Source organism: Gobius niger (genome assembly GCF_951799975.1).
Source record: "Gobius niger genome assembly, chromosome: 2".
NCBI classification, from domain to species: domain Eukaryota; kingdom Metazoa; phylum Chordata; class Actinopteri; order Gobiiformes; family Gobiidae; genus Gobius; species Gobius niger.
Window position 1 is genome coordinate 25508000 of NC_136853.1, and position 21460 is coordinate 25529459.

Here is a 21460-nt window from a genome sequence, read left to right on the forward strand (position 1 = left end):
ACGATTTGGATGTCAAGTGTGAGTGTACCCTTTTTTAGACAACTAACTATGTATGGAGACTAGGGCTGCAACTAACGATTATTTTGGTAGTCGTTTAATCTACTGATTATTTTTACGATTAATTGATTAATCGCTTGGCTGTGAATGATGTATGAAAATTGTATTTTTAATTTTTTTTTAATCACATAAAGTGGCATCACTTGAGGACATGTTGATGGAGTAAACTTGTTTTTGGAGGCTCTTAGTGCCAATTCTGATTTATGACTGGATGAGACACAGACAGATATTTATGAAATTTTCAACTTGAAAAATAAAGTAGGTTTCCATCAAAAATAAAAAATGTTAGTGTAATTTTTGCTCTTTTTAAGTCTGTGTTTACTAGAAAACGATTAATCGGTTACTAAAACAGTTGACAACTGTTTCAATAATCTATTAGTTGTTTCAGCCCTAATGGAGACATACGTGTACAATGTCTGTTAAACAGTAAACCTATGTGTGAACATGTTAAAAAGTATACTTATAGGCCTTTAAAGGGTCGATTTATAGTTGATTTCGTACCCTCATAGCGGATGTTGAATCCTGTGTTGTGGTTGGGTTGGTCTGTAATGAACTGGATTCGGACAGCTGGCCCCTCACTGATGACCCCCTCAAAGGGTATTTGTCCTCCTCGTCCTGAGTCAAAGAGCACTACAGAGCCAGCATCGAGCCCACTCCACAGCACCAACCTGTCAGACAGACACACATGTTTTTCTATTCATTCCAATTAATCAATTACATAAGTTTTAGTGTGATAAAAAATATTTATGGAAATTAATCACACTTTACTTTACCCATAATTAACTTGATTCAAAATTTTAATCAAGTCCCACCACGAGTCACTAAAAATGTTTAAATTAGAATAATTATAAAAACATACACTGAGGTTTATATTGAAGCTCATATTGTCTTGCTACAAAAGACTCGTTTTAAGCCTGGACTTTGTGATTCTGTTTCAGACTGCTAAATAATGAAACAGAAATAATTAAAATAGTTATAAAAACATACTGAACCGACTGTATAAAGTGAAGTTAAGCACAGTCACCTGTCCGTGGATCCCAAAGCCAGTCTCTCTAGATGCAGGTGAAGCCTCTGATCTTTGGGGGCCTCCAGGGACCAGGAGCAGGAGCGGTCTTGTGTTGCGTTGGGCCCATGGTGAGATGAGGGGGAGAGGACCCTGCCGACTGTGGCATTTTTCACAGTTCCTCCACAGAGAGCTAAAAACACACCACATCGTTAACAGTCCGGTGGAAAGTTTTATTTAGGCTGTTTATTAGTATCACACAATGAGGGAGATAAAAAAAATACATAAATATTATTCACAAGTCCAACCAATCGAGCCAGCTGGATTCTCCTGACCTAAATATCGATGTTTCACCACAAAAGATGAAGCTTCTTCAAAGGCTGGGTCTGTGACCGTGGCTCACAAGGTCCAACAGTGGACAGTTATGACTCACTATAAAACATCCAGGTATATTAATTACAAATCCATTACAAGCTTTTATTTTATTTATTTCAAAAGTGACATCCAAATCGATCACAACAAAAGCACCTGGCTTAGAGGTTTGAATGAAATGGAGAGAAGATAAAACCTCATAAAAACTGAATTCTCGCTCACTGGTGGATGTGGGACACAGTCGTTTGACCCGGTCGTTGGAGAAGTGACAGGCTTTGTAGATGGAACATGGAGCCCAGATGATTTGATTGGTTGGACTTGACATGAAAATTGTTTTAATGCATTTAAACAGTGAATTACATTTGATAAACTCAATACAGTAAGTTTATTTTCTTTGTGCAAACAAAATTTGTTTAGGGATTTCTTTTTTTTCCAGGACTTTCCTAAAATTAGATTCTGAATCTCAGTGGAGCATTTCTGTTAAATAAAAGTAATAATTAACGGTTGCCAGTTGATTTATTGGCACAAATGAATTGTCAGTGGGTGGTGAATTCATCTGAATACTGTAATTCAGGTGATGGCGTCTGGACTTTAAAATCATAAGGAAGCCAGGGTTCTCGGCAGGATTTTTTCACAGCGTAGGGGCAGGCTGAAGTGTGGCTTAGCCACGCGGCGAGCGCTGCCGTAAAGCGCTGTTTTACGGCTGTAAAACGATAAGACACTATTTCCTACATTTTGAGGGACAATTCAAAAAGGAAAAATTTGCAGCATAGGGGGCCCCCAACAAGTGGGGATGAAAAAAACTGAAAATGAGAAGGAAATGAACAGGTTTACTCCAATAATGCATAATATATATGCATGAAACAAAGCACAACTTGTGGTTTGTATTTTATGAGCAATTGCAACTGGTTCCATATGATTCAACTGGCCCTTCAGTAACGCAGAGTTAATGTTCTCGGCAGTACCTCGGCAGGTGGGCTCCTTCCCGCTCCACGCGGGCAGTGAGGCATTAAGACAGGTGAGCAGCCCGCCACCCTGCAGGTGGTAGCCCATGTGGCAGTGAAAGCGGGCAACTCCCCCAGGGAGCAGGTCCAGGACAGTTACCTCCCCGAAGTGGGGCCGTTTGGGGAGGGAACAGCTCAGCCTAAAAACTGCATAAAAGAGAAAAAACTGAAGGATAAGAATGTGTATCTGCTATTTGCCAGTCAGAAGAAAGCTCAATTATGATACAATACAAATCATTTTATGTGTTCATTTTATCATGTTTTGAATGCTTAAATTTTTTTTATTTGCATGACTTAAATACAGGATTAGCTGAGATTATCAGAACATGAGCACACAAACACAAGCACACACTTTCGCTCAAATGAAACAGACATAAGGTTTATACATAAAGTCAGACAGTGTGAACTCACTCTGGTAATGCAGCTGGAAAGTGCCTATGCTTCCCTCAGGCCCAGAGCGGTAGTACACTGACATGGTGTTGGTGGGGCTGCGGATGACCTGGCCCTCCACCAGCAAAGTGTGGTTGGCCAAGACCAGCAGAGCGCCCGCTTCATCTGCTCCTCTGATGGAGAGCTGCTCACTGTCCGACAGGTTCACACTCTTCACCTGCCACACAGCGAGACGTCAAAACAAAGACCTGCCAATTCTAGTGCAGTGACTAAGCTGAACCAGCCCCAATAACAGGAAGTAAATGAATAAATAAATCATTATTATGTACGGCCTCTACTGTTTCTCAGATACTAAATGGTACAACAACCTCTCGCAGCAGTGCGCCCACTCAAGGCTGTTAAATCAATTAAGACGTTAACATCAATAAAGTACTTTAACTCACTTTAAATTACTGGGCAAATTGCATAACTACAGCAGCGCACAAATGGAGTGAACGTCCGACAATTTTCTATTTTAAGACCGCCAGCTGCCACAAGGAGGCAGAGCAACATCTCAGCAATAGCCAACAAGCACATTCTGGTACTAGAGAGTAAAGTTTGGTGCTTGGTGCAGTGTACCTGCAGTTCCACTCCATAACCTGTGTACACAGTTATCGTGTAGGTGCAGTAAAAAAAGGAGCCGTCCGGTAAAGGGGGGTCATCAGACGAGTCTATATAGCCCTCTGGCCCAGTGAGATTGACCGTGCAGCTGGACACTGATGAAGAGAGAGGAGGAGATAGTGAGAAAAGGCACTACAAATTTGTTTAATGTGAGCGGGACACAGAATCAATTCCTTGTGGATAATTAATGATGAAATTAAAGGGATTAGCGAATGGATTCCCCGAGGCAGAGAAACAGAGAAGGCTCTCTACCTGTTTGAAGGTTCTCAGCAGCAGCCTCTGTGCTGCCTGTTGGGGTGGGCCCTGGTTCAGTGCTGTACGTGTCTGTGTACAGGGGAGGTGAGGGACTGTCTTTGGGAAGAGCCTTACTTCCTTGACTTGACGCTGAAACTGATGTTGGGGCATTCGATCCATCGGTCTGACGCTCCAGTGAGTGTGCTCCTGACAGGGAGCCGAGGCTGAGCCCTCTGCCCAGGAGAGGAAGCAGGTTGTGGGGCAGGACAGACGGGGCTGTATTCCCTTTCTGGGAAGCAAACCGTCTATTCTCAGCCCTACTGGTCACTGGTGTGGACTTTGAGTCTTGGTTTATTGTTCCTGTCGTGGGTGTAGATGATAGGGTAAAAGAGAGAATTGTAGGGACATCTTTATCTGAAAAAGAGCAAAGAGAAGCCATGAATCAGTGTGAGAGTGTTTAAATATGTCCTGGGGTCACGCTGGCTCAGTCACCAGCCTGCTGTTATCAGAAGTGAGACAGAAACGCCCAGCCATGCTCTCCCTGCCTCACATTAGGAGTGTAAAGGTGTAGTGGAGACATCCCCGTTAAGCGTGACAGAAGCACGAAGGAAGAGAGAGGGAGCACCAGAAAAAAAAAAGAAAAATCGACAAGCAAACTGCTCTCCCTTGCATGCTAAAATGCCATCTCCAGCAACTTAAAAATACAGCACAGTGCAGCATTTACACACATGGATTCATTCTCCAACCTCACCAATTAGCCGCATGGCTATACTGCCATTCTGCTGCTTGCAACAACCACTACACTCTGACAGATGGACATCGTCATCTATTAAAAAGGGTCAAATAAGTTATGATATATCTGATATGTCAACAACAGGAAAAAAACACAAAAACAAACAAAAGTCACCATGAGCATATTTCGATCATAACTTTCAGGTTTTCAATTACACATCAGACAACACTGTTCACATCAGCACGATTAACTTCAGTCATGTTATCACCTCAGTGAAACCTTCACACACGAGTCACATTAAGCCCAGCACATAGCATACACCAAGAATGTGTACGGTCAACATTGAGTTTATGGTTTGTGTGTGTACTTTATTGGCCCCCGTAGGGAAATTTGTCCCCTGCATTTGACCCATCCTTTGATGCCGCTGGGGCAACCCGTGAGGACCCATCTCCTGATGTAGTTCCAGACTGATGGTCAACATCACTTGGCTGGAGGGTTCACCTATTGTACATCCTTTTAGTGGTAAGGGAAACCGGAGTACCCGGAGGAAGCCGACACAGACACGGGGAGAAAATGCTCACACAGAAAGGCACCGTCCCTGATACCGTGTTGTTTTCTTTTTCATGGTCTCGGCTACCACAGTCTTGAACAGACTTCTTTCTTTTAATGAAAAAAATAAAACCAAGACACCGAAGGAGAATTAAATGTAATCCTAAATATAACGTGCAGCATGTTATTTCCTTCATTTGCAGGATACACAGGAAACTAAGGTGCACACTCGCACAGGGGACGCAGACTCCTCAGAGGAAATTACATCTATACATCTAGATTTAGAAACACATGCGACTCACTGGAGGCATCTTGTGTAATGAAGACAATTTATTTCACAGTAAAGAAACACGGCACTGAATAAACAGCAGATGACAGTTTCTCATTGGCCTACATTGGATCAGTTGTGGTTCCAGAACAAACTGACTGAAGGTGCATAAGAGTTGGGCGTGCTAAGAGAGATGCTCATCATCACAATGCAATGCACCCTTTTGTAGACCCAGGGGTACAAACAGGGGTATTTTGACCAAGTTTCCTGTAGCCCAAAACATCAGTGATCCACCTCCGTGTTTCACTGTAGGAATGGTGCACCGTTCATCACAGGCCTTGTTGACTCCTGCAAATGTAACGTTCATGTTTATGGCCAAAAAGTTCAATTTTGGTTTCATCACTCCAAATGACATTGTTTCAGAAATGTTGAGGCTTGTCTCTGTGCTGTTTGGCATATTGTAAATGGATACTTTGTGGCATTTGTGAAGTAATGAATTTCTTTAGGCAACTGTTCCACACAAGTCCTGCATTTCAGCTGAAGTTATATGTGGGTTTTTCTTTACATCACTAACAATTTTCCAGCCAGTTGTTGCTGAATTTTTTGTTGGTCGACAGAATCCCGCATCATTCTCTTCTTAATTAGGGTTTGTTTTATACAGTTCAACTACTCTTTCATGCTTATCCTGTGACAATTGTTTTGCTTTCCTCATGACTCATAAACCAGAAACACCAGTGCAGCACTGGATGAAAGATGGTCTGTCAGGAGCCCAAACACTGACCTTTTATACACACAATAAGTACACAGGTCACAGGTGAGGATGCTGACCTTAAGTAGCCATTCAGATGTGTTTGTATCCACTTGTGTGTATATTATCAGGCCAAGATTGCCAGGGTATGTAAACTTTTGATCAAGGTCATTTTGGCCGTTTCTTTTTTCATTATGATTTAAAAAGAGCGAACTCAGTTGTTTGACCATAAATGCCTTCACACGACCACTAACTATGAGTGAAAAAAAAATGGTTGTGTTATCATTCATATATATAAAAAAGAAAACATTTTGCCAGGGTATGTAAACTTTTGAGCACAACTGTATGTGATTAGGTTGACAGATGCAGACTTCGACAGTATAGGTAACAGTACAGTCATGAAATCCATTCTATCACTGTGCTTTAGCTTGAGTTTACAACTCCAAATAAGATAAGATAGGACTTTATTGATCTCACAATGGAGAAATTAACTTAGACGTTTTGCTACAATCAAAGAACAGGATAATGTGCAAACAAGTATTAAATAGATGTATCTCATATGAAAAAAGCCCGTTGAAGCATGCTTTTATCACTCGCATCGACTACTGTAATGCCCTGCTTTCTGGTCTTCCCAAAAAGAATATCTATGGTTTACAACTTTTACAAAATTCCGCAGCTCATGTCCTGATGAAGCCCAGGAGGCGGGACCACATTACACCGGTTCAAAATCTGTGCATTGGCTCCCCGTGTGTCTGTGGATCAATTTTAAGCTTTTTTTTTAAAAACGTTTTTAAATGTCTTAATGGTCTTGGCCCTTCTTATCTTTCAGAACTGCTTTTACCCTATGAACCTTCACGGACCCTTCGTTCCTCCGGCAGGGGTCTCCTAGTTATTCCTAAAGTCAACAAAAAGACTCATGGCGAGGCGTCTTTCCAGTACTAGGCTCTCGCCTCTGGACCGGCCTGTGGAGGAGCTCAGGGCTGCAGAGAACGTTCATTAAGAGTGAAGACTTTACTGCGTGGACGTCGAAGTGCTCCTAAGGTGTTACTACGCCTTACAATATAGTTCCCCTTTTTATCCGCTTAGAAAATCGACATGTTTAATTTTGTGTGACAATACTTGGATTGTGTAACTACTCACATAACCGTATTTAAATAGGGAAAACGTGGAAAAGCTTTGTCGCTTCTAACTTCACCCCCTTTTGGCCCCATAGAGGAGAAGAGGAGAGGCTAAATGCTAACAACATATTTGGTCTTTTTGCGTGACTGAGCACACACACAAAGACCAGACAGGTACACACCAACTTGTCTAAGTCAGGTAAGAACATATCTCATTATGGAAAAACGGTGGCCTGTTCCTTTAAAACACATACAATACAATAAACAAATACAAAGGTTCAATTGATATCAAGCTCAACCAGAACTCAGTATGTGGGGCATGGCTGTGCCAGGCTAGTTTATATGCTGTAAATGGACTGTGGCACTGGTGAATGGGAAAAGCACCTCACTCTCATTTTCATCAGTGTTAATGTGCTTGCCTTGTTGTTAGATGAATAACTGAAGCCATGAATACTGAACAGCTAGACTCTGTTTGGGGCACTACCTCCCTCTTGACGCGTCTACTTGAACTTACAAATCTATAATATTGTGTTTTTATGAGAAAGGGACTTCATCCACAGGGACATTTTGAGTCTCTGGTAGTAGAGCATTCAGAATGGCAAGAGAGGAGCAAAAGTCCGTGGACTGTGGGGGATTGAGGCCACTGCAACACAACTGAGTGCTCTGAGTGGAGAAACAGAAAGTGACTCAATGGCCTATAGGGGCTAGAGACACACCGCCTGCAAGAGAGTCAAGTCTGAGGTTGCAATGCCACAATAGAGCTTGACACTGAAAAGGAGGCTCTCAAAAGTGGCACTGTGTTTTTAGGTACATTTCAAAACCCAAAACATTTTAGCAGAATAAAAAGAAAAGGCTTATCGTTTGTGTTGCTGCCTGATTTAATTCCTATGCAAAGTCTGAGGTGGCTTTTTTTTTTAACGCTTCATCAGGCCTCAGACTGACAGCAGCTTCATCTGGGAGACATTCCCTGTCTAGCGTGTCCGTTCTCCATGGAGACCCTCCGCGATAGCTACCCACACATTCACACAAGCCACAATACACACGAATAAGAACGCTGGCCATGACAAGAGATTTTTGTCTGTGCACAGATTGAGATGAAACCGACGTTTGCAGAAGATTAAAATGTTTAGAAAAAGCATGCGTTTTAAGAATGATAAAAAATCCTGGAGATTTTTTTTTCTACGCTTGTTGAGTCAAGGAGCAGTAAACAGGCTAAGTATGGAAGAATTGAAGTATCTCCATGGCAACAATGTTTTTCTCCACCTGAGTTGCACCAAGACCTGATTAGATGCAGCGTCTGACCAACACTGCATCACCTGAAAGATCAGAAAGCCCCTGCTCCTACAGTCAGACCCCTGTGTTAAGAGGCATTTACTGTACCCTTACTGCGCTCTCTGAAGGTCACACAGAAACCACTGTGTCGCCAACGCCTGCTTCGATTACGATGCTAGAAAGTGGATCAAACTGACCACTGCTCACCAGCAACACCCAAAAGGGGTAGCAGTTTTTGATCTTGCCGTTACTACAACTTTTTATATAATGTTCACACCCAATTTCATGCTCTAAATATCAATTATTAATAATGATGTTCACTAATCTGTGTCGTGATTATATGTCAGTGTGTTTACACAGTCAGCCAGCCACACCGCCACTGTCCAATCAACATGGCAGTTTGCACAACTTGCACTTATTACAGCAACATAAACTAAAATCTGTCTCGAAAAAGATTCACCATCTCTGTGAAATGAGGCTAACCCTGTAGTTATTTCAGCCAACTCTCACTCTGCAAGACACTAACATTTACATTTAAAATACACCCTGTGAACAGAAGCTTTATTTTGAAGCATTATTTCAAATGATCAAGGACACAGTGCAGTATCAGACTTTGACATAACTATCTGCAAAGAAATACAGCAAAAGTAAACTGTCGATACCTTTGTGTGTTCCTCAGATATTATGACGCAGTTTTCCTGAAGTGTCTGGAGCTGTCTAAGCACACAGCATATAATGATTTCCTGTGTGAGGTGAGGAGTGCCAACGCGACTGATCAATGTAATTTCCTATTGGCGGTGAACAGCACACAAGGTCAGCGATATACTGTGCAGTGTACGCTATAGGTCTAAGGTCTTGTTGAGGACTTAAAAAGCATTTCCATTTAAAATACATAGTTTGTAGCTGAAATACACCTTCATTTATTCATTCATTCACATCCAAACTCTATACAACTGGTTCAAATGGCATGCCAGGATGCCTTGACCTTGATTCAAAAGCACACAGACTTATAACAACGCGTGTGTCCAAACATTTTTCTGAAAAATTTGCATAACCTTCCCCTTCATCTAAGGATGAAGGGGAATATGAGTCTATGAGTGGATATGAGTCTAGTTAGTTGGCGTTGCACAAGATTTTTCCAACGCAGACAAAGATTCTTACTAATCCCTTATCTGTACTGGTTTATTTTATGGTTGAGACTTCCTGGCAGCCTGCCTTCCAAATGTAGGCACGACTCCCCAAACATGGCAGCAACACATGCAATGTTAAAACAACCCAGTGCAGATAACAGATTCCGAAACGTTGGCTACGTAGAAACAGGGATGTATAACTTACAGTAATAACAGTGTCACACTGTAAAAGCACTATGTCTGTGTGCTGGCTGGGAGACACAGGTCATTGAAACCCTGCTCATATGTTTTGAGAGGGCAATGTAGATGCCAAAAGAAACACTTTTCCATTGCATTTGAATTTTCAAATTTAGGCGTCCTTTGTAATTTTGCTGAGAGAAATGACAAACAGGGGGAGGAAAAAGTAAGTGCCGGAAAGGAAGTTCTTACATTTCTGCCTAAATTGGTCACTAAATATGGTCTGAGCTTCATCAAAATCATAAGAATGAGTAAACAGTGTCTGCTTAAACTAATACCACCCAAACATTTACATGCTATCATATTTTTAATGGCCATAACATGTAAACATTTGCAGGACAGGGCGAAATAAGAAAGTATTCCCCCTGAATCTCGCTGAACTGCATCAGTTTTGTAAAGAGGAATGGTCCAAGATTCATCCTGATCGTTGTGAGCGTCTAATCAGCAATTATTGCAGCAAAAGAAGGATCAGCAGATATTTAATACAGGGGTTCACTTACTTATTCCACACTGTTGTGAATGTTTACATGTTATGGCCAATACAAATATGATCAAATGTAAATGTTTGGGTCGTATTACTTTAAGTATACACTGTTTACTATCATTTGAATTAAGATTAGACCATATTTTATGACCCATTTAGGCAGAAATGTAAGAAATTCCAAACGGTGTACTCACTCCCACTGTATTGCATAATTACCAGTCAAAACTGTGTCATTTTTAAACTGAACAAAAAAGTAAAACAAGACCAAAGTTTAAACAGACATTTCAAGACTCATTTAGAGGCTCGACTCAGATGCTGCACGACAGCCTGGAGCAGATAAGCCTGCAGGGAGCAGCACATGCCCCAGGCCCCACATTGAGAACCACTGATCTAGAATGATAAAACAGTGCTGTTGCAGGACCTGTCAAAACTTAGTATCTCAAGATTATTTTTCAGTACCGGTTTTCAGCAACTTTAAAGACATAATCATTTGCACCATGTTCATTAATTAGTTGTGTGGTATTGGCTTATTAATAGATTTCTACTGTACGCAGGTATGGGGCTCTATGCTTGTCATCTACTATAAATAAAGGAAAAGCTTGAGGGGTATTTTTACTGAGAGGGGAGCTACAGATGAGCAACTCCATTTCAAGAGATAGACGAAATGCTTTTAGCTTGGACCTCGGTGCAGTCAGACCCAAATGTCAACACAATGAACCTTCAGCAATAAATGATGAGACAGAGAAGGAAATCCAGAAATCGCACTCGAGTGAAATGAAGAGGAGCAAGGTGCGGATGATAGTGTGTGTGAGGTCCAGATACAGTAGATGCCCACTAGTCACACACTAATTATTCATAAGGCCTCCTATAATAACCAACCTCTTTCTGTTGATATGAGATGGTTTGGTGAGCACAGTTCTGTCTCAGTCGCACTATAAAATCACATATAAGCTTTTGCAGCATCTGCTGTATTTCTCAGTCTTTCGTTAGGAATCTTTCCCCTTCTCTCTTGATGACTCAGATCAATCACGCCAGGCGCTGTATTGATTATGACCGGCTTTTGGAGCTGACCAGATTTGTCCTCATCCGGTTCTTTTAAAGTAAATGATCAGAAAGACAAGATGGCCAGCAAAAATGAATCACTGCTGAGTCGGACTGATTTTGCAGCAACAGATGCAGGGTTTAAGCAACACAAGCATCACAACCTCCAGCATCATCAAAGAAACCAAGGGTATCATTATCACAGAGCATGTTATTCAGGCTGACAACTTTCACGCCCCCAATACCATTGAAACGTATGTACCGATCCAGAAACAAGAATACAAATATCTGAAACTGAACCAATACAATTCACACCAACTTCATTTCAGTGAATATGGACATGCCATATCTCACTTGGAAGCTCTTAACCTCCTAACAAATGTGGTGTTATGTGCCCAGATCAAAAGTATGTTTTACTTTTGATCTGGGCACATAATACCACAGTTAGTAACATTGGTCATGCTAGAGTCAACGAATCAAGGCCAGGACAGAAGCTATGACTGGGTCACATAAATCCATGAAACAGTCAGGATATTTAATGCAGTAAAGTACAGTAATCGTTCCTCTGTGTTTTTCAACTTTAATGTTAGACTGGTTGAAATGTAACATCTCCTTTGCAAGGGAACCACTCGCTTTTCCCCTCACAGCAAGCCACTTTTAAGGAAGTCTTTTGGTGTCAGTTGGTATCAGGAATCAGTAGATTCTCGAACCCCAAGTATCTGTATTGATATCGATAATCATTAGATAAAAGGTGCAGAATGTCAAAATAAATCTTTAAAGGGATATTTCAGGATTTTAGGGCCTCATTTCCTAGTTATCCAGAGTGTTGCTGATTTCTGGAGATATTTGTCTTTGTAATTCATGCAGTTCTTATACTTGAAGAGTTACGTGGCGCTAGGCTAGTGCAAGGCTAGTGCATTTCTACGGTATCAGCTAGCCTGCATTAAAAACAGTCTGACCCGCTCCACAGAGCACCTGAGGCAAATCACTTATAACGCCAGACTAACCATATAAATGTCTATGTCCACAGAATAATTTTAACCACTTTGCATTTAAAAGAACCTATGTTTGAGAAGCATCAGCTTCGTGGTTGTATAAGCTACGCAGCGGCGGAGTGATCTGCTAGAAAATAGTCCCTCAAAATGCGATCGTTCATGTGATGCAAGGTCAGTTATATTCCAAAAATGATTCTATGGACACAGACATATCGTTAGTCTGGTGTTATAAGTGATTTGCCTCAGGTGCACTGTGGAGCGGGTCAGACTGTTTTTAATGCAGGCTAGCTGATACCATAGAAATGTACCAGCCTCGCACTAGCTTAGCACTAGCCACGTACCTTTTCAAATATAAGCTGGGAGCTGTATTGTTTACTTTTTAAAGTTTGCTAACGCTCTCTTCATTTTGCAAACTAGGAGCTGCTTCCTGGTCCAATCGGGGGGCGCTCTCTCACTCTCCTCACTTTGCAATCTCAGAGACTACAATCCCTCCTCATCAACAGAGTCCAGCTAGTCAAAGTAAACAATACACTCTCCTCTGCCATCACAGCCTCCGTCGGCTCCCCCCAGGGCTGTGTCAGCTCATCTCTGCTGTTCACCATATACACTGACACACGGAGCGTCTCGTCAGGTGCTGCTTCTATTTTTCACTTCTGTGATTCTCAGTGTCCTGCAGTACTGTGTAACGCTGTGTGGTACAGCCGTCTCTCTGTTACTGCCAAGTCTGGACTGAGACACTTGATTAAAATCTGCTCAAAGACTGTAGGACAGTACGATGGACAGTACGAGGCTGCGTAGGCATGTCCCATAACAACACAATGCAGCGGGCTAAGACCATCACTTCAGACCCCAGCCATGTTCTGAACCCTGAGTATGTGCAGTCACCATCGGGTGGCGGTACTGTGTGCCACGCTTTAATAAGGTCAGATTGAGGAACTCCTTTGTTCATCTGTCCATCCTGAAACTAAATGAGGAGCTTAAGTCATAAAATCAAAAAATTGGTTATGGCAAGTGGACAATTGTTTTCATGTCTTTGTGAAATGTATTATATCTGTATGTTTTCTACCTAAATTCGTCCTCCACACATGACGTTGTGTAGTTCCTCCCAAACTATTCAACTTTGGTTTGCGAAAGAGCACTTGGATGCTCCACAGCTCGACTGAAAATAAATACCGTGAACTGATTAACCCAAGGTCGAATACCACTGACTCACAAAAGATGTTTTGCCCCTTTCATGTTTTTTTTACAGATTTGTACTTTCTAATAGCAAATATTTCTGTAATTTCAATTAAGTAATAATTTGACAGAGCAACATTTATTTTAAAGGGGGGGTATTATGCAAAATCATGTTATTAAGTCATTCCCTCATTAAAACATGCCTGAAGTGTTGCCTTGGCACATTCACGTATTTTTGAGTAATCTGTAAAAACTCTGATGGCAGCCATTTTAGGGATAAGTTTGCCTGAGTCCTCCTAGGAACGCCCCCACCTCCTGGAGACGCCTCTGAGCTTTCGTCACCAGCCGAGTAACCAACCACTGCTCCTCAGCAGAACCCCCTCCCCACTGATGCCATAGACAGCGTGTGGAGGGGGCGTGTCGGAAAGAGTCAGAGGTTCTTAAAGAGACAGAGGCCTATTTCAAGACATTCGCTACAGCCATTTTGAGAGAGCAATTTTATACAAGGCAGTTATTGTAATTTACTGCATTTACAGACCAACAGAAGGTTTCATCATCATTGTAGTGTGCTTTAGACTGGTGCTATGTGATTGAAAAAAGCATAATACCCCCTCTTTAAATGTTTGATTAGTATCTGCACTTTTACTCCAGTAATAAAATCAAGTACTTTGACCACCCTTGCCTGTCTGTAACACAATTACAGTGTCTATGGTCTATCGACCATAGACTGTATATGTCTCATCATGCTACATAATTATGCTCTATGGACATCTTCAGTTAGGGCTGAAATAACTAATCGATTAATCGACAACTAATCGATTATTGAAATAGTCGACAACTATTTTAGCAATCGATTAATTGTTTTCTGGTTCACACAGACTCAAATAGAGCAAAAATGTGTTGTTGTATAATGTTTTTATAGTAAGTGTTTTACCGCTGTGAATTACCGCTAAGAGCGTAAGAGCCCTTACAAACATTTACTTTAAGTTTACTCCATCAATACGTCCTCAAGCGGCGCCACTTTAGCTATGTGATCAATTTCTTTGAAAAAAGAAAATTTTCATACACCATTCACAGCCAATTGATTAATCGTAAATATAATCAATAGATTAATCGATTACAAAATAATCATTAGTTGCAGCCCTACATGCAGTGACCTATACACAGCTAACATTACATAATATCATTACATATATCATAATATCCTTTGTTCCCTACAGAAAACCAGTCATCTAATTGATGGACATGTCTCGTCCATGGAGTCTAATGTATCTTTACATTTCATCTTTGCCTTTTGACAATCTAAGACTGAGACTACCCTGACCTGTCACACCACTGGTCCACATCTTCAGCAATCTGTATGTATTAATACTGTGTTCTGTCTCTGAATAGAAAGAGCAGCTTTGTACCAACCAACCAACCAACCAACCAACCAACCAATCAATCAATCGTTTATTTGTACTTAGAACCCTCCACAACACACATTGTGACCAAAGTGCTTTACAATAAAATCAAAACAATATAAATTTGAAATAAACATATTTTTGTTTTTGTTTTTTTGTACAAATAAATGTACAAATAAAATGCTGTCAAATGCGGCCCAATCAACCTGTGCAAAATGGATCTCCACGTCAAATAAACCTGCACGCTTGATTCAAGACAACTTCCCTTCAGCTTTATTCAACTTAGACCAAACTAATCCACAATAGAGTACACTGTGCTCTTCAGCCTCAGTTCGAGGGAGTGCAGTATATTTGTCAAACAATAATGATTTATACCTATATCTCCAAAAGAATCTAGCCAGAAGGAAAATAAATAAATCAAATGAATGGTGCATGCACTCCTGGATACAGCAGTTAGTTGTTCAATGCAGCAAACATGCTTTCTTCAAAACAACGCAATAGCCTCACTTACTTTATTTTTATTACCAACTTACACAAATCTGCATTCAGCAACAGCCCTTTCCATATTGCATCGTTTATGTGTACTTTCAAACAAACCCTTAGGCTTGAACCACTCAGTGTTCTCTTTTCTTAGCCAGTACATTTATGCACACTGATTTGACAAGGCTCAGTGGAAAAGTGGAAGAAAAAATGTTGAACTCACGGTGACAGGAGTGAGTGAGTCAGTCCTTGAAGCAGCGCTGAGGCAGCAGCAACACAATGAGGCCCACGGCCCATGTCAAAAACATCACACTGAAAACAATGTATAACTGTCTGTAACTTCACTGGGCGTAACCTTTACCACCAAGGGCCATGGCACATCTAAGACCACGAGAACACAGTGACGAGGTAAAAAAGACATGTAAAGAGCTTAAATATAAAGCAGGATTATCACACAAGAACGCAGTCTCGTCAACAGAACTTCAGTCTGAAATCAGAATCAAAGGCAAACGACAGAAGTAACAGAAAAGGCTTAGTATAAGCTTTGAGGCAAATATCTGCTGAAATACCAGCCTTTTAAAAGGGGCTGGGTGCACACAGCCAATCTGCTTAAGTTTGAAGGGGAGTCGGGGACAGTGTTTTCAAACTTTTCCAGTTTTAGCTCACATTAAAAGCACATTTTATTTCCTGTTTCTTTGTCGACATTAGAAACTATTGGAAGCTATATATGAGTTTGGCTTTGAGTTTGAGTTGAAATGGTCAAGATAAAAGCCAAAGCCATATGGCTTAGTTCCACTGCAGTGTGGCTTAAAACAGACATTGACAAAGTTAAGCTTCAGTTAATTGCTTCTATTGTACAGAAGTGTCAGCCGCAGCAGCATCCGTGCAATCCTGCCGTCTTCCTAGTGAGGATAATCCCAGATACTAAGAAAAGCAGTAGCAGAGCACAGCAAAACACAAATCACACAAACCTCGGCCTTTTTAGGCAGACTGGCCTGTCCTGCGGTGTACACCATGCTCCCGCCCCTGCATTAGGCTGGTGCCTTTGATGTCACCAAAACACAGCAGGTTAGCGCCAGGCGATCACAAGAGGATGCATCAAATACTGTCACAAACTGAATAATTCACTGCTGTGTAGAGCCTGCACTGGGACTGTTTTTTGCAGGAGCCTGGACCATATGCCTGTGTGTAGAGAACACTTTGGTGACTGGACTAATGGCAGCTTGCATCTGCACCACACAAGCTGCATAAATAAGTACGGCCCCAAAACCTACTGGCCTTTTATAGAAACTGTAGAGATATGTGGAGCATGGGTCTCTGACATTTTTCCCTAGCTGAGCTATTTTTTACAAAATATAATGTCATAGAGGTTCTTATGCTTTGACGATATAATGGTATTTAGGTTCAGTCGATCATTACATATTCATTTGATGCACAGATACAAAATGCCATTATAAAGATGATTAATCAAATGTGACTTATCAGGCTCATGTAGAAATGTGTAAAGTGTTTGGGGAATGTATTTGAAAAGGGTGGAGCTACAGTCCTACGCTATAGAGCTATAGATTGAACCCACTGATGTAGAGTGGGAATAACTTAACAATAGATATTCAGTGTGCCAGATGTGATTAGGTCACACATAGCCCCACATTATGCAACTTTTTACTGGTGTTGAAAGCGCTGAGTAATGTTTCAGAATCAGAATAATAGGTGTTATTACCATTGTCAGTCAACAGGTCCACAAACTAGGAATTTTCTTACAATGGATTATTTTTGTTTTGTTGTTTTTACAAATGGCAATGATTTTTTTCCCCAGCTATTTGACATTTGCTGGATCAGAGCATTGCCTTATATCTACCTGAGCAGTCTCCCATAGACACCTCTGGACTTCAGGACACTCTAACACGCCACAGTATTTAATACAGTCTGATCTAGAAAGCCTTTCCCTTTTGGCCCAAAGCACTCTTTCCTGCTTCTGTAACCAGACAATTGAGGCGCCAGGACCAGAGGATTAAACTACACCTGGTCATAATGATATGGCTGACGTATGCATATGACACATCATGATAATCAGCTGCTTATATTCTGAGCAGAAAGAAGAAAGGTGAGCCTCCTCCACTAAACCCTGATGAGCTTTGCACCGCGGCGGCGGCTGCTGCTGCTGCTGAGGCCGTGGCTGGCCCAGTGTCACTGATTAGAATAAGGTCACCTCCAACTTTCTGTCTCTGTCTCTGCTGCTTGCCTCCTTATAAGAGCTCAACTTGTCATTCCTCTTCGCGTCTTTCATCTTGTACATGTCACCCATTCCCATCACATTGTCAGATGCAGCCCAGCAAAACGTCCCTGCGTCCCTATAACCATCTTATGTATCTTACATCACTTACAGTCCAAAATATCACACCAACTTTTTCAAAAAACAGGTTTGCAGGAAACACAGAACTATGCAATAAATTTGAATTGAATCATGATCAAATGTATTGTTAATGTGAAATATTAGCATGGTGTTTATTTATCTTTATTTTATTTTTTGGGGGGGTTCTACAAGCATTCTTATTGAATTGTTTATTAATCCTGACCAAATCCTAACAACATCACTAATCGGTGGCCAGCCCACAGCACGGTAACATGGTGCCTAATAATGCAAAACAACAACAAATACTAACTTATTTGTTAGAGGATAACATTAAATCGCTATTTATCATACTGGGTCAGGCTGTACAGTTGTACTATCTCTGTCATAGCCTTGACTGTGAGGCTCAGGCGCCCACTCTCAGCCACTGAATGCTTGCGTATCAGTATGACGCTCTGAGAGGGTATTTATCCCTCTTCTGTGGAAGCATAGACAGACTTGAATGGTAGGACTAGCGCAATGTCACAAGTTCATGTCTCCGGGTCCCGCACCGATGGTAAATAAACTTCTCCTGCATAAGACATCCAGACTGCTGCCTGTTTTTCATCTATCCTCTCGAACACCATTGTTATTTCTCTAACATTACTTCATGGTCTTTTAATCGAGCGGGCTCCAGCTCATTGTTTAAAGTGGACTTTAAAGGAATAAAATGGAAACGATTTTGTGTTAAACGGTACTAGAGAATAGAAAACGGTTTGTTTTTATAGCTGCACGACATATCTGCAAAAAATGTGTTTCGCAATATTAGGTTGATACAACATCCGTATTGCGAGAAGCCACATTATTCGTGTGCTTACTTTACTGAGTGTTTTAAGAGCCGCTGTAACAAGTTTAAGTAGTAAAGTCATATCCATTTCATAAAAGAACTGAGGTCTTTCGTCTGACTGAGATTTACAAACACCAATCTATGGTAACTGAAGAATGTGCGACAGTTCAGTTCATGATTTCCCTTATTTGGGTTATTTTGAATTTGATTGTTTGACCCGATTTGCTAAAAACAAAACAAAACTATTGCTTTAATTTTTGTTTAATAATTATGAACTTACTGTGTTGAAATGGTGGTGGTAATTATTAGAGCATTTGTAAACAATATGTTCCATTGCAAAAACTATAGGACTCTAATAATGTATAGATTTTATGATATTCAAGACAACTCTCAAATATCACTCCTGCGCTCATCTCAAATCCCCCAGCCTTTTAAAGCATCGAGTACCGAGATACAATTCTAGAGAGAAGATCCATCTCTATTTTCAATGTAAGAGGCTTCAGTGATATTTGGGCAGCAGAACATGCCAGCTCCACACTGGGCTCAGCAAACTGTTTTCTCAATGTCAGTCTCATGTCTAAGTCTAACCTTCTTTCTGACACCATCAAATCATTGCTCCTGCGCACGTACAGGTCAGATAAAGCTGAGAGGGACATGGCACGAATTCAACGAAAGGAAATGTGCAAAACTCGTCAAGTGAAAGTGAAAAACACATCATCGCCGCAGTGACGTTGTTTTCTACACAAACTGCATTCCGTGGACCTGGCTGAAGATGCTCAGACTGAAGGAATCCCCTGCCTCTCACTCTTCGCTGCGTTGACAGGTGAAGATCTCTCTCTTGCAGAGTAACTTGTCGAGGCTCCCACGCACACGAGTGGGCTCGTCAGCGTGGGCTCAGTGCGTGTCTGTGTGACTATGCAGGCTGCTGCTGCTGGTGCCAAAACGCACGCTGGTAAATAGCTCGCAACAGCATTTATTTTGGGACTTCAAAGGGATGCTTCAGACTACAGGAGCACGCGCGGAGCCAATCCGCTCACGAAGTAGGCGACATAACATTACAACAAAGACATTCAAAGATGCAGAAAACACACCTCCCGCTGATATGCCGTTTCCCAAAAGCATCAGCCACAGGACCGGGGACCAGCTCTTCGGAAGTCCGTATCTGAACGAGCAGGCGCCCGACGACATGGCTACAGTGGCCGGTCGACGCGGTTTCCCGGTGAAGACTGAAGAGGAGCCCGAGGTGGGCAGGTGACCGACTCCGCGGTCCCGGGGAAGGGATGTCCTCTTTTGTCCGAGTGAAGAGCGTGTCAGTGAGGCATGCTCCAGAGTGAACAGAGCTCCTTGTGTGGCTGCGCCGTGCCTGTCTCTGAGCCTGTGCTCCGAGGACTCTTCTCACCGCCCCCTCCCTCGTCTCATTCTCTATTCTGATTCTTTCGCATCTTCCCGCGTGTACATTCAGCCAACACAGGCACGTGGTAAAAAAAAAAAAAAAATGGAACGCAACTTTTGGGTTGTCGTGAAGTGGGATCTATGTCCCATGTAGACCATAATCAGAGTCTAAGAGAAAAGTGAAATAACCTTCAGCTCAAAAGGCTATAGTGAACTGTACTGAGCCCTGTGTCTGTAGTTCATGTATAGCTGGACGCCTGTGGGGTTGAATTCTTATATTGTGTAGAAATATTTCACTGTTTTATCATTGTACTTTCTGATTGTCATCGTGTTTCTGTGTTTTTTATTGCGTATTAGAGTTTTGTGCACGTGTTTGAAGCAACACCATCTGCTCAAGACAAATGTCCTCAGTGAGGGACAATACCATAAACATAAATCTGTTCTAGGCTACTTTTGTCTTGGTAGGACTTATCAACAAGGGCGCTGTATGTAGGTCAATGGAGATGTCAGGCACAGAACGTGAATCCACACAGTAAAGATCATCTTCAAAGCATTAACATTCATGCTACTATAAGTGGTCCGACTTGGTCCAATAAGTCACAGTGAAGCTGTGGGACTCTGATGCCAACAAAATCACTGCGCCCCTTAAAGCAAATTAATGGAGTGTAACAAAAGGCCTGACTTATGAGCCATCTCGTCCCATACTGTTCATCTTAGTAAGTATCTGTATTTCACTGTGACAGTCACTTCAGTCTGACACCGTCCTATCACAGCCGGCACTAAAGGTTGACAAATGTTGGCTCTGGACACAGATTCAGAGCCTGTGGTGATTAAAATGCAGCATGTTCCAGACGCCCCAGAAATGTATAGATTATTTGACGACACAAATTTCACACTAAAGAAAAAACAAAGTATCACACAGAGGCCTGAATTTGACAAAGTCTCTTTTTGGTTGTCAACTACATCGCATCTGTTAACTGTTAACAACAAGTAGATCTTCAATGAATAAAACCAGCAATATGAAAATAAATCTTTGAGGGGCAGACACTACAAATGTGGATGCTTTTGCCTTGCATTTATTTTATTTTTATGCTAAATGTCACTAAATGTCTTGGCTTCTGGCTGCTCTTGGGTTGCATCTTTACTCTTAATTGTTGTCAGAGATGTTATAAAGTTAAAAAAATGCCACAGCCTGTGTGGTGAGTCTGATGACAAGGCAAGTGTCTGCTACAGTGATTGTCTTTGTGATACAGTGTCTCTGAAGACGATCGGCGCTCACATGAATAAACTCCTTGATTTTTCTCCCCTCAGACAGTGTTTGGAGCGTGTGTGGTGGAGTGCTGCCTCGTCCATTTCTGATAACCATAGAATAGCCGATTAGACAACAGCCTCAAAAGGAGACAGATATTCTATCTGGAGTATACTGGCTGCCTCTCTTCCTTCTCATCCTAATCCCTCCGTGCACTCGTCTTAGCAGCCCCATCCTGCTTCTTTTTATCTGCATTCAGCATTGTGTGTTTTTCATGCTACTGTTGTGT

General features: G+C 41.6%; 1 protein-coding gene across 3 annotated transcripts in view; it reads right to left on the minus strand.

Moving 5' to 3' along the window:
- The window catches only part of sez6l (seizure related 6 homolog (mouse)-like), a 33749-nt gene extending 13814 nt beyond the window's left edge, over positions 1-19935 (minus strand). For 2 of the 3 annotated variants that reach the window (XM_079582874.1, XM_079582872.1), the window contains exons 1-7: positions 19622-19934; positions 3739-4134; positions 3445-3581; positions 2848-3043; positions 2398-2583; positions 1082-1253; positions 559-725 (exon numbers count right to left, since the gene is read on the minus strand). In XM_079582874.1, the coding sequence (XP_079439000.1) occupies positions 559-725; positions 1082-1253; positions 2398-2583; positions 2848-3043; positions 3445-3581; positions 3739-4134; positions 19622-19718 (1351 nt within the window). In that variant the 5' untranslated portion in view covers positions 19719-19934. Of the gene's footprint in view, positions 1-558; positions 726-1081; positions 1254-2397; positions 2584-2847; positions 3044-3444; positions 3582-3738; positions 4135-19621 lie in introns of all 3 variants that reach the window. The other variant, XM_079582873.1, reaches the window with a different exon arrangement.
- Between the last annotated feature and the right edge of the window lie 1525 nt (positions 19936-21460).